The sequence below is a fragment of the Halichoerus grypus genome, chromosome 1 (genome assembly GCF_964656455.1).
Source record: "Halichoerus grypus chromosome 1, mHalGry1.hap1.1, whole genome shotgun sequence".
Taxonomy (NCBI): domain Eukaryota; kingdom Metazoa; phylum Chordata; class Mammalia; order Carnivora; family Phocidae; genus Halichoerus; species Halichoerus grypus.
In genome coordinates, this window is record NC_135712.1 from 57,239,953 (window position 1) to 57,253,929 (window position 13,977).

The following is a 13,977-nucleotide window of genomic DNA, read 5'->3' on the forward strand; positions in this document are numbered from 1 at the left end:
TGCCTACGTTATCCAAAAGCTTATTAACCGACTTCCATCATCAGTATCATTATTACTACACTCATAGATGAAGAAAATGTCACTGGGGGCTAAAACAACTTCCTCAAAGCCATACTGAGCATATGTTAAAGAGTTCGCAGTTCACGGTGAGCTCTTCCTTGCTGCTGCGGGTTCCTTGAAGGCTGAGGGCCTTCATCTTTGTAACCCCAGAGATGGGCTCAGAACTCGGCGTAGGGTCACATTCCCGCGTGCCCAGAGGCGCTGCGGCCGGGTGTGGGTCCGCTTCGTTGCCTTCCTCGGAAGCATCCTTTGGAGGACATTCACACCAGCATTGTTTTCATTGGTTGCAGCAACTCAGAAAAATAATGTTGGAAAATAGAGATACTTTCAAAAGAAATGACCGAAAGGAAGTCAGAATGAGTTAGTTCCGAATCCTCAGCCCTTCGCTGAGGCCATTCCCCAGTGATTTTACAAAGCTGCTTTTCTGACGCATCAGGTACCTGCCCGCGGGCGAACTGTCGGGAGCAGGTGAGGTGTGGTCACCTGGAGTTTCCCAGTAGAAACTTCACAACGGGTGAGGAAATCATCACCGGAGGACGTGTACCCTCCCGCCCTTCTTCCAGTTCGTAAAAAAAGAAAGAAAAGAAAAGAAGAAAGAAAGAGAGAAAGAGAAAGAGGAAGGAAGGAAGGAAGGAAGGAAGGAAGGAAGGAAGGAAGGAAGGAAGGAAGGAAGGAAAGAAGGAAGGAAAGAAGCCTGCCACAAACGTCTCTAGTGCCCTGCTGTAAAGGCAGCTTTGAGAACCGGCGCCGGGTGATGGGGCGAGCAGCCGGACTCCTCCAGCGGTAGTAAAAGCCCCAACTGCAAACGGCCGGTGAACTGGGCGGCTCACCGACTTACTGCCCCCAGTCCCGGGGTGCCCGCCGCGGTGGTAGCGCAGGGGCCGGGGCACGGGACGCAGGAGCGCGGAGCCCACCACCGCGGCCGGAGGGGGACCACACCTCGGGCCGTGGAGCACCGAGCGCGCCCTCCCGCCCTGGCCGCGGTGACCCAGCCGCGCCGACGCGCCAGGTGAGGCGGGGGGCGGGGACCGGCCGGGAGAGGGGGGCACCGCGCAGTCTAGGGGCGTCCGGGCCGCTCCCCTGGGGCGCTGCCTCCCCCGCGCCGAGTTGGTCGCCGCCGGTTGCGCGGCGGAGGGCTGGGGGCGGAGAGGAGGCAGAGGCCGCCCGGGCCCAGGAGGGGCGCGCTGACTGCGCTCGGCGAGTCCGGAGTGGCCGGACGGCTGCGGCTGGAGCTGCGGCTGGGCCGGGCAGGGGGCAGGGGGCAGGGGGCCGGGGTTCGGGGGCTGGAGGGAGGGTGGGAGGGCGGGGGCCAGGGCCAGGCGAGAGGGCGGCCGGGCCGGTGGAGAGCCGCGGCTCAAGGAAAGATGAGACGGTGAGTGGGTGCCGGGGACGCGGAGTTGCTTGGCTTCTCTTGCAGGCTCTAGGGACAAAAGCCCGGGCTGGGGTTAGCGGAACCCTGGCCGAGCAGCTTTGGGGGGGGCCTGAACCCCAGGGGGTGGCTGGACCTTGCTGGCGAGGATCCTGGGGAGGGAGTGTCGGGGTAGGAGAGACTCACAAAGCGATTGTAGGGAACAGGCGGGATCTGGGGGGACTGGAGGCAACTTTTGCCCAGAACTCTGGGATGACCAAGGAGAGGGATTGGGATCTGCGGTGGAGAGCTGCTTTGTCGCGATGGGCGGAGGAAAGTGAAGGTCTGCTGCTGGATGGTGGGGGGCGCGGGATTCAGAGAAGACCCCTTTCTACCCCCAAATATCTGGCTAGCTGCGCTTCTGATTCTACTGTTTCAAGAGTGGGGCTCGCAAGTTTGAGCCGCGCAGAATCCCAGATTCCGATTTGGCTTTGGATCCCCCCCCCCGCCCCGAGTTTGTGGTATGGCGGTCTCTGTACCCCTAGAGATAGAGGCTGCAGGCGTTGGGAATGTTCTGAACCCCTGTTTCAACCCGCGTCCGGCAGGGCGGAGGCGCAACTGAAATGTTTGCTGGTACATTCAATAACTTAGCGCTAGCAGTCATCACTTAACTGAAGCGCGGAGGACCTGGCTAACTCCCGCCACCGTCAGGAAATTAAAAGGCTGACAGTCTGTCCCTTCCAGGGTTGAGGTGTCCTGTTTGAAAGAGCTTCTGAAGTCGACCCGGCTTCCAGAGCCTGCGCATCTACCTTTCTTATGTAAAAGAGGGAACCGTGCCCGCAGCCTTTTAAGTTGGTAGACTTGCCCGGGGCTGGAAATACTCACGGTTGGCCGTGCCCTGATCCCTAGAAGTCTTCCTTGTGCAGCTCTGAAGTAGCTTTCAAGATTCTAGAATGCGCGCCTAGTCACTGCCAAACTAGGAACTAGGAAACGAGGCACACAAATGTGGATTCCTTTCAGTATAAGTATTTGTCAGCCATATTTCCCTTCATTCTAGAAATGTGTTAGTTGCAGATACTTATTTTCAAGTATGGGAGTGTAACTTTAAGCTTCCTAGTGTGGCTTAATTTAGGCGTTTGAGTTATGTCCCTGAGATTCTGACATTATCTGAGTTCAGCTGGGAGAGATCTAAGTGAAGTTCAGTTTCAGAGGGTTAAACTTTTGCCCTGAGAGCACTTGAATTCCTGCTTCCTGGTAGGATAGCAACAGAGTAGTTGGATTTGGGATAAATAAACCTCTAGAGCTGCCCGCTGTTTTAACAGAAGGGCTATACCCCTGGTACTATTGCCCTCAATTGTGTAAATATTTGTTTGAATAAAGAGCTGAGTTCTTGGAAAAGTAACAGTTGTGTCTATTCACGATGCCCTTTTCATATCCTGCACTTAGTTCTTTAAAAGTGTTTCTTTTTCACCTTACATTTTTAATGTGGAAATGCAAACGTTATATGTACTTAAGAAACTGTAAAGTCCTGAAAATGTTTATAACGGGCATGTCCTTTAAAAGCCAGGGAGAGTTGAATTTCTGCTCTTCGTTGACTAGTGTAGACTTCACCTCCGGAGAGCCGGAGGTTTGCAAATCTCAGCCTTTCTGACCAATAGGAAAATGAGATGTTTGGTTAAGAGGAGTGATCATTGCAGTTTGCAGGGGCTTCAGTCTGTCTCACGCGGCTGGTAGCTGCGGTTCTTTGGGCTGACGACTGACCGTAGGGGGTGTGTCTTGGATCCCTGTTTGAAATGGTGGAGGAAAGATACTTGGGAAATTGAGCTAAGAGTTTGCTAACCCCTATCTTAAAGAATCTAGACCAAAGCCAGAACTCATTAGCAACCTTTTCAGAAACATCTTATTTCCAGGCTTTTGCACAAGAGAGGGGAGAAAAAGCCAAAGTGATTAAAGCAACCACTGGTTTTCCTTCTTCTCTTAAAAGCCCCATTTTGTAAGCAAGAGTTGATTCTGGAGCGTATACTGGAGAAGATCCTGTGAAAAGAGCAGATGAGGTTATGACTTTGTGTGCTAATTCTCAACCCTTAGCAGGGAGTCCTGTTACGAATGATTTGTAACGGCGGTGCTTTGTACTTCTTTCAAGTAGAATACGTGTGCTTTATAAATCTATTAGGTCTTGGTGTACTTTACTTATTAACAGTGTAAATATCACCCATGTGAAACAAAAACAACTTTTAAGTGATGTGCACTATTTTCAAGCCCTGATACCCATTATAGTAGTGGTTCTCAATTGAGGATGGGGGGAGATTTTGCCACCCCCCCCCGGGGGGGGTTATTGGCCAATGTATGGAGACATTTTTGGCAGTTCCAGCTGGAGGTAGGGAACAGCCCCACCTGCCAACTGGGCTGCGTCTAGTGGGTCGAGGCCTCAGCTGCTGTGTAATACGCTACAAGACACAGAACACACTCAAAGAATTCTTCAGACCCTAAATCTAGAAAATTGCTCTAGAATAATACTCTAAAATACTAGAGTATTACCTCGTGGGCATATGTTAATAAGATTAAGGATCTTAGTCTAATTTGTATCCTCAAGAAACCGGTTGTGTTCTAGTTAAACACAAAGAGACCATGTCACAGAAGCCTTTTTTTCAGCACCAGATTCTTTTGCCCTTGGCATTAAGAGTCTTTAATACACCAAAGATGTGAAGGAACTTGAGTTCATTGACAACTCTGAGTTCACTTAAAAATCCCAGAATTTGGGAGAGTTAGAGCACAAGGGAGCCTCAGAGATCACCAAGTTCAACCTTCTTATTTTATAGATGTGAAAACAGAGATGCCCCAGAGATTAGTGACTCAGAAGGTCTCAAGTGAGTTTGTGACAGATGTAGTTCTAGGTATAACCCAGAATTAGAGATTTTAGAAATTGATATTCAAGCCACTGTAATTTTAAAAAAAAAAAAAAAAAGGAAAGAAAAAACTGGACCTGACCCTTTGTGAGAGTTTAGAGGTACCATTCTCCATGAGAAAATAAATAAGCCCTGTGACTGGGAAGAGTATCATTGGCCATGGTGACAGTGGGGCATATGCCTGGGTGTGCCGGCCCGAAGAAGGAGCTCATTCCGTTGTGTGACCTGTGACACTCCACATCTGATGCCTACACCATCCTTCCCACGGCAAAGTGGGCAACAGATGGTTCCATAAACATAGCAGATGCTGCTTTTGAATCCAGGTACAAAACAGAACATTTGAGATTTTCCGTCCCTCCCTGCCTTATGGGTTAAGAGTACATGAATGGATAGAGTTGTCTTGGACAGAAGGGAAATGAGAGAGGCCTCCTGAGTATGGGGTTTAAAAAGACACCTGGCATATAAGGAAATGAGCACACATGGGGGCAACCGTGGGGGAAATTCACAAGCTGATGAATGGCTATCTACGATAACTGTGATTGCATAGGACTTGGGTTTGGAGCTCGGCTATCCTTTGGGCAAGTAAGACAAAACAATCCTGGGAATAAAAGGAAATCCTCTTCTCTGACTCCTTTGCCCATGATGCACTCACTTGCCTGGATAGTGCAGGACCTGCAAGTCAAATCTTCTAACTCCTGCGCCATTGTACTTTCTTATACCCCAGTCTCTACCATTCTGTCTGTTTCCCTAATGGAGAAGAACATTATAGTAGTATAAAGCTATTGTTAATTTCCTAAGAGAGTTTAAAAAGCAGGGCATTTGTGAATGGCTGTGTTTATAGAAAGGGGTTATTGCAGTGAGTTTTGAATTATCAGAAGAGTCATGTCCATATGGCCTGATCAATGACAAACATATGTACGCTCCCATTTACATTTCTATGTTTAGCCATTAGGCCTGTGATTACGGATTCTAGTTCTGTGTGCTAAGTGGTCCTTTCACAGTAGTTAGAGTCCTCGAGTCTTGGAGGTTTGGGCATTAAAGACTTTTTTTGTATGCCTTTCTTGGGAGAGGTCAGAACTCTGAACTGTGCTGAGGTAAGTTCTCATCATTTTGAGAACTAGCCAATGGGTGCACCTTTAGAAATGATTTGAAAGTGATCACTTTTTTGAGGGGTCTGCTCCCTGCAGGTGCCACACTAAAGAATGGTAGCAGCCTTCCCATAATCCTCCTTTTTACTTTTTTTTTTTTTTCAGAAGATGAGAGGCGAAGACATGAGTTGGCTTTGTTTTGTTTTTTAAAATAACTGTCAGCTGGAAATATTTATTGACATTTGAGTAATGTGACCCTTGCCTTTTGAAAGTGAATCAGACCAAATATGGTAGCTCAGGTTGTCAGATCCCTTCAGGATAAACAGTTAAACAAGAACTTGTCTCTGTCACACAGGATTTGAATCTTCTAGGGGTTAATTTACACACAGTTGTTTTCATGATATTTAGGGATGTTTCTTACATGTGGAAAAGAAGTTTTGTGCTGTATCTGCTTTAAAGGTAAGTTTGTTATCTATAGCGGCTAGTGGTCAATAATAGAAAAGAAACCCAGGTTTAAAAATCATTTTATTGAGATGAGGTGGGAAAGCCAGGGATTGGAGAAGCTTGCTATACAAAGAAACAGATAAGTAAGATCTAGAGTAGCAAGCTAAGTTACATGGAAAAGTTTTTGAGAGGTTTTTTTACAAGAGATATTTGTTTAGTGTGTGGAAGTTGATTTATTAGACGAACTGCTTTTTCTTCCTTTACAAATTAAGGGGAAGGAAAAGTTTGTGCATGCCAATATTTAATATCGTTACCTCAAGCAGGGTCAGCCTTTTCTAAGACTTGTTGCTAAATCTGGAGTTCAGCAGAAGTTAGTGTTGATCATCTTAGAATACTTGGTTTGCACATTGTATGTGACTCCTCCAGATGGTGGTATGCTTGTGGAATTAGCATACGGAATAGCAAGATTTTTCCTAGATGCATTTCTTGACCACTATACTGCTAAAACAAGGACAGTTAAAAGCAAAGGAAAGTCTGCTCCTGCGTTCTTTTGACTAGTTCAGACCCAGCATGAGTAGTGCTTCATAGCCAAGAGATACTCAGAGGAGACTGGGAAGTGATGTCTGGCTGCCACACTGCTTACGTCATCGCAGAAGTAGGTTTTCGAAAACAGCTTAAGATTTATTAAGGAAATGGCAAGCCATGGGAATGCAGAGCAAATATTTCTTATTCATCATGCTGAATCAAATACCCATAACTCTGACCGGGCCTTTTTTGCACTATGCTATGCTGAAACAATTTACCGTGCCCTTGGAATGTCATGGGCAGCAGCGCCGGTGCAGACTTTTCCCAGTTAGGTAGCTGCCACCTTATCACTAAAACATGTTTCTGTTCTGTGGTCATTTCCATTTCCTGCATTGTATAACTGGCACTCCTGGGTTATTGAACCAGTATCTCTGGGAGTCCAGAAGGTTCGAGTGGAAAGAACATCCAGTTCACCCTTAGCATTTTAAATATGGGAAGCCTCTGCTAAGACAAGGTGAAGACAGGCGAAGTGACTTACTCCAGCTCCTACTTCTGTTGGTGATTTTGGCAGAACCAGGACTAGGATGGGTCTCCTGACTCATACTCCTGGCAGCCTGTCCGGTGTTCTTTGTACTAGTTTGGCCATTACAATAAAAATAACCTCCTAATGAAACCATTTCCTTTATTCGGTCTTTTGGCCAGAGTTATAAACAACAGCATTTATTAAATTGAATTTAGTTAGTTGATTATGGATCTCTGCTGGTGATTCAAGTCCTTTATCTTTCCCTTCCAAGCAGTAAGTGGTCTAAAGGTAGGCAGCAGTGTTTTCCAATACCCACTCTGCATAATCAGCCATTAAGTAATGAGGAGATGGTGTCATGACTGTTTTGTTTTGTTTACTTTATGGCATTTTTGAAATCCATCTGCCCAATTTTTGAGTTGAAGGGGAAAACACGACTATGGAAGATGTGGTTACCTTGTGTTTGCTTCATCTCTCCTGAGCCTACTTATGCTCTATTTCCAGTTCATTAATTTTGGGTAAGAGAACGGGGAACGTAGTGTTTTGAGGTTTAGGGGAGGTTACTTTGGAAGATTAAAAGATGACTCTTAAGAGAGTGTATTTTGATCAGTAGACTGGAATGTGGACAGGGTGGTGGAAAGATCAGAGTTTGGTCCCATAGACTCAGCTTCCAATTCAAGTCCCTAGTGGAGGTTTCAGGACCAAAAGAGAGCATCTTTATCCTCATGTAATCCTAAGGTCAGTATTTTTCTTGCTTGAAATTGGCCTTGAGTTGAGGGATGCTTTTTCCTGGAGGACCACTCTGCTTCGGGAAGGGGATCTGAAGGAAGGTGCACGCACACACAGTCATGACCCCCAGCTTAGCTACCTCCTGACTCCCCCACTTCTCTGGCTTTATCTTCACTGTGGTGGTCACGTAACAGAGGAGGAGTCTTCCAGGTCCATAGTAAGAATCACCTCACCCAGGGATGAATTATACCAATGATCAGAAATAACAAACATCTGGAAACATTGGATTTCGGGGGTAATTTCAGGAATCTTCATCTTGAGCTGAAACTGTTTTAGGATTCTATAAAGAACCCTGAAAATATGAGTCTATAATTTCCTATAACTCTCTCACTTTCAAAGAAGAAGTAACCTAATTTATCTACAAAGCATGTCAGTCTCTCTTAGCATAAATATATAAGGCGCACGCGCATTTGTGTGTGTGTGTGTGTGTGTGTGTGTGTGTATGTGTTAAAGTTTTTTTGAGGCTCACATTCTTCAAGATATAACAAGTTTGGCAATTTTTGTGAATACTCCTACATTTTAACTTTCTGAAGAGATGGTTTTTCTTTGGGCACACATAGTGGTGAAATTTAGTTACCACACTAGCATTATCTTGCAAGTATTTTGAATATAACTGCCTGATACTTGCAATCTGGACAATGCACTTTTTTTTCAAATTTCCCCCATGTACTTAAAAAAATTAGCTTTTAGGAGCTTAATTCAATATGATAGAGGTTTAGTATTTCATGCTTAAAAAAGTAAGCTAGGAGCCACTGATATGACCCCATCATGCTTTATAAAGTGAACCAGTACAATTTTTAAGTCAGTATATATTCATGTAATTTATTCATATTGATTTTCAAAATGCATACATCTTACCTTTTAAATATTTTATTATGGAAAAATTTTAAGCATACGCAAAAGTTAACAGAATAATAGTGAAATCTCATGTACCTTCCGTATGTGATTCTAATCTTGTTTCATCTGTAGACCTTACTTCTTCCCCCTAAAACATGGATTATTATAAAGCAAATTTTAAACACTGTACTATTTCATTCATAAATAATTTAAAATGTAACTCTAAGAGTAGGGTTTTTAAAAAAAATAACTATATCATTAGTACACCTAAAAAAATAGCATTTACAATATCATCTATTTTCCAGTCAATGTTTAGATTCTCCGATTGTCTCATAAAATTTTTTAAATAATTGGATTGTTCAAAACAAGATCCAAAGAAGGCCGATGCATTACGTTTAATCGGTATGTCTCCCGAGTCTCTTTTAATCCAAAACAGCTTCCTCTCTTTCTTGTTCTTTTTTTTTTTTTCTTGCCATATGCTGGTTGAAGATACTGTTGGTTTTTGTTGTTGTTGTTGTTGTTGTTTGGTAGGCTTTCCTATATTCTAGATTTAAGTGATAGCATCTCTGTGGTGTTTATTATATTCCCTCGGTCTCATATTTTCTATAATCAGAGACAGCATGTTTTTAATTTGAGACCTTTCCTACCATGTCACTGGGTTGAACTTAATTTATAATATATGTATGTATGTGCTTATTGGATTAATATTGTCTCTTTTTTAAAATATTGCTAAAGCTACTTTAATAATGGCATAAACACCAATGTGAGTCTAATTGACAAAAGTCACATCTTGAGGATTTACGTATGAGTCAGGAATTTTGTTGGTGGGAATGGAATTTGAATGGCCCTTATGTGTTTTGAGGTTGTTTCTGCTTTGTGGCCTCCCTCCAGCCTGCCTTCCTCACTGGCTGGAGAGAGCTATCACAGGAAACATGCCACCAAATTCCTTGGAGAGTCTAAAGAATATTTCAAAGTTCATACAAACAAGTCTTATTCAAGGGACTAGCACAAATTTTTTTTAAATCCCCATACTTGGTGTTTTACCCTCTTCGTTGAAGTCCTCTAAGATATTTATTCCTATATAACACTCTAGACTTATTTAAAAGTAGCCTGTGATACAGGAGATAAAGACCCTCATTTGAAGTACAGCTATTGCTGTTGGTTGTGATTACTTTTAGGAAACTTTGAGTTATTTTTTGGACAGAGCTTAGACTTGGTACAGTGAGAGATGACAGAGGGGATCGGTAATGTGGGGTTAGACTCCTTTATTGTGATAGGAGGGAGCTGGAACTCTATAACTTTCCGCCTCACGTCTTCCCTCTGCATTAAATGTCCTCCTTATCCCCCATCGCTCACCACTCCCATCTGTGCTCTGTCCTCCCTATAGGGGTATTTGATGCTTCTGTTCTTTCTTTAATGGTTTCCCTGACCTCTTTGCTTAGGTGACTCCAGAATATAATGTAGCAAAACTAAAGCAAACCAAGAGAGACACTGTGTGATCAGTGTCCTGAAAAGTCATGTCAGCCATTGGTCCTCACCTCTCTCCCCAGCCCGGCCGTGGGTCACCCCGACAGCCGGCCAGTTGCAAGGATGCCCTGAGTTGCCTGGGTTCTGGAGAGCCTCCTCTGGCAGTCATGGAAAGCCTTCGTGCATTTCAGGCTGCCGTGGGCATGTGGGCAGCATGCGTCTGTCTGTGAGGGTGTGTGTGCGTGACTGCCCACAGTAAGATTTACAGCCACCTGTGAATAGGTTCCATCTGCAAGGACAAAACAGCCTTCTTCCTCTGCCTTTCAGATACATTTATTCCTGTGCAATTGCTTTTTTTTGGATCTTATGGAGAGATGGAAATATCTTCCTTGGAGATTACCAACCTATGTACATGCGTCTAATGGATACTAATGATTTTGTTCAAATAGGCAGATCTTTTTTTTTTTTTTAAGATTTTATCTATTTATCTGAGAGAGAGAGCTCAAGAGCGGGATAAGGGGCAGAGGGAGAAGCAGACTCCCTGCCTAGCAGAGAGCCCGATGTGGGTCTCGATCCCACATGACCTGAGCCGAAGGCAGACGCTTAACCGACTGAGCCACCCAGGCGCCCCAAAATAGGCAGATCTTTAAATGACAAAAGAGCATGGCGCAAGGGAAGAGGAGTGGGAATCCATTGGCTGCTGTCTTTATTTGCAAAAAGAACAAGAACGGTACAGGTCTACTAACAGAAGTGGTTTTCTTCTCTGCACTGGGATATAAAACCTCGAGTGAGGAGCAAGAGTTTAAAGGAACAGAGTTTAGGAAGCGGGATGAGTGAGTGGGAGATGAGGAGATGAGTGTTGAGGCGATCATTTAGGGATGCTTGCAGAAACTGTGTGTGGGAGGTGATCTGTGGAAGAGGCAGGATCTGGGGATAGTTGCCGGGAGGAGGTGTTTGCCAGTGGGTGTAGGGCTGAGTGGAGAGGTGAGGCTTGTTTGCAGAGATGGAGGAGGCTGAGGAGGATTTAGTGATGAAAGGAAATATTTGTGCAAAAGGAGGGGATGTTTGTGAAAGGGAGAGCTGAGAGGACTGAAGGTTTCAATGAGGATGATGTTTGGATAACAGAGGATGGGGGAAATGGCTGCTTTTGGAGTCCTGAAATGAAAATATGGCTAGAGAAGGAAGTGGTTATTCCCGCGAAGCTTCTTGTTAGCCCTCCCCTCTGCCCCCCTCATCATGTTTTCTTGTTGGGATTTCAGTGCAACACAACATAACACACATTTCTTGTTGGGATTAGCCCTCCCCCCTGCCCCCCCTCATCATGTTTTCTTGTATGGTATTGTACAATGGAATTGTATCCATTGTTCTCCATTCTTAAGCTTGGGGTTTGAGGCTGAAATAGATTTCCTGGTTTTCCCTTTTTGTCCTCTAAAAGCTCCCCCTCAGGCCCCATCTGCTGTCACAGGAATACCCCTCCTCCCCAGAATTCCTGTAAAGAATGGCACTGCTTTTGAGGGACTGCTCTAAGCTGGTGTCTGAATTCAATTACATGTCATCAGTGCGTGCTTTATTTATAACCTCACCATATTGTAGACATCAGCGCTGAAAGAGACCAGCCCCTGGACCACCAGTGTTCTGGGAGAGCTCTGAACACCAGCGTCAGCCACCGTCTGGGACAGCAAAAGCGCCCAGAGCCAGCCCCTCAGCTCCAAGGGCCCCTGTAGGGCACAGTGGAGACTCAAACTTTTTTATGAAGTGGAAATTTTAACCGATACCCTCCTGATCTTGGAGGGTATTATTTTTTTCTGAGTTGGCTTCTGTAATCTACATCCTCACCTCTTCCCAGCTGTATGAAACAGTCTCCCCTCTCCCATCACCTGCTCTGCTCCGCCAGTCCTCCTCTGATTAATCCCCTCTGTTCTGGGTGACCCTAAGAAGTGTCGGTGCATGGCAAGGTCAAATGACAAGTAATGCATCATATAGTTTAGGACTCCTCCAAACTCTTTTGGGGTTTCTGGATAACTGCATTTATATGGGTCAGACTGTAAGTCCTTCTCCCTTAACACAACGCAACGCAATGCAGCGCAGTGCAACACAACATAACACACGCTTTGTGTTAATTTGTTTCTTAAAACTTTCCTCTCTCGGTGTGTTTTCAGCATCTTGAAACCAAGATCCCTACATCTCAGGCCATTGCAGTGCTGTAAATTCCCTGTTGGTGACACAGTTTGAATGGGATCAGCTTTGTTGTGTTGTTACTGAGTGTACGGAGTGCTGGAGAACTCTTTTAAAACAGATGCCAGAACTGTGGTTCAAAGAGCAAAGGAGCTACAAAGAAACTCATCAACATGATCCTCGAGATAGTTTTTCAAGTAATTTTCTTCTCTAGGGAAAAAGCGCTGTGAGTTTCTGTGCAATCTTCCAGAGATCTCTTCATGACTTCTGGCATTTTCTAATTGACAGTGAGCTGATGTACATTTCAGGTGATAAAATAACAAGAGCTCTGGGGGGATTAAATTTATGGATTGGAAAGTAAGCCCAAACGTTTCAGCATACATTAACTTCTTTCCTGTTTAGACTTCCCGGTGTTGTCTTTTCTCTCAGATGGGCACCAGATGACTTCTCCCCTTCTCCACGCCCATTCTGTGGATATGCATGTAATACAACGGAGTTGCTCAAGCCCTCGGGACTCTTTTGCTTCCATAATAACAATGCAGTCGTTTTATAATTTCCCTGAGACTTCTTTTTGTTTACATAAGATGTGTAGGAAACCCAAAATAAACACACCAGTGTAGACCCAGAAGCCAGGCTGGAAACGGAGTCTTCCTTGCCTGCCTCCCCTCTTACACATGTTAACGCAGATCTCTCCCCACTACTGCCCTCCCTCTCCTTTGCCACTTCGGCAACACCTTCCTTTTACCTGCACCATCCTAGCTCTTCCTCATCTTAAACTCAGCTGCAGTCTCTGATGCATTCTATCTGCAGTGTTCCCATCCCAACACTCCTTCCCTCATTTCCTCATTAAACCCAAACTCTTCCAACTGTGTTTTCCACCCTTCCGCCTGCTTGTTCACCCTTTCATCTTCCTTCAAAGTACGTACTGGTTACCATTCTCCGTTCTCTTGTGCTTTCCCCATTTCTTAGCCTCCACTTGTGTGATCTCACCTGCAATGAAAAGAATACTCTGGAAGTAGGAAAGGAGAAAGACATCATGCCATGATTGTCGCTCCTGGGGCCAGCAAGGGCACCAGCTGATTCTTTACCTTTTGAGTTGAATTGGTTGGTGGGATTAAGAGATATCAAATTGAGACAGGTATACAGATGCACTCAGCTAGGCGGGTGAACTAAGCTTCAGGAAATGAGTCAGTTCCATATTTGTATTTGATGATAAATTTTTACATGTACAGCCTTTTACATATCTTTAAGAGACCCAGTGAGTTTGAACTGAAAAACTGGGGTATCAAACATGAATATTCCTTCAAATATTCTCTGGAATGTCCGTATGTCCAAATCATGCTTAAATTTCCCCTGCAAGTATGTGCATATGGGGGAGTAATGTTACATGTTTCTCAGATGTGGCTTCTTTGCAAATGTCCTGCTTGTCTCTTCCCTGGAGTCTGTAAAGCTGATCTTTCAGCAACTACTACGTTGCAATATTTTCGTATTGCATTTTGTTTGGCCAACCAAACTGCTTCAGTAATTATACTTTTTGATTTTTAGAAAAGCACGTGTGAGGGTATCAAGTGTTACCACCCTATAAGGTAGTAAGAAACCTGTAGGAGTTTGATACTCTCTCGTTTTATTTGCCCAAATGAAGAGGGAAGAGAATTTGTTAGTATTTTATTTGGGTGATTAAGTAACATTTGCAACTGCAAACAAATTCAAATATAGTAATATATTTCATCATCTAAAATGACATCATTATCTTATATGGCTGAGTCAAAAATTAAACTTTTTTCACACCAAAATAGAATTTATTTGCTTTATACATAG

The 13,977-nt window shown here is 44.5% G+C and overlaps 1 protein-coding gene across 14 annotated transcripts in view; it reads left to right on the forward strand.

The window, feature by feature from the left end:
- Window positions 1-679: 679 nt before the first annotated feature.
- The window catches only part of PHLDB2 (pleckstrin homology like domain family B member 2), a 105,619-nt gene continuing 92,321 nt past the window's right edge, over window positions 680-13,977 (forward strand). For 3 of the 14 annotated variants that reach the window (XM_078065883.1, XM_078065895.1, XM_078065913.1), the window contains exon 1: window positions 2,901-4,637. In XM_078065883.1, coding sequence (XP_077922009.1) covers window positions 4,619-4,637 — 19 coding nt within the window. In that variant the 5' untranslated portion in view covers window positions 2,901-4,618. Of the gene's footprint in view, window positions 1,070-1,356; window positions 1,433-2,897; window positions 4,638-13,977 lie in introns of those variants that run through there. The other 11 variants (XM_078065900.1, XM_078065904.1, XM_078065898.1 and 8 more) reach the window with 9 other exon arrangements.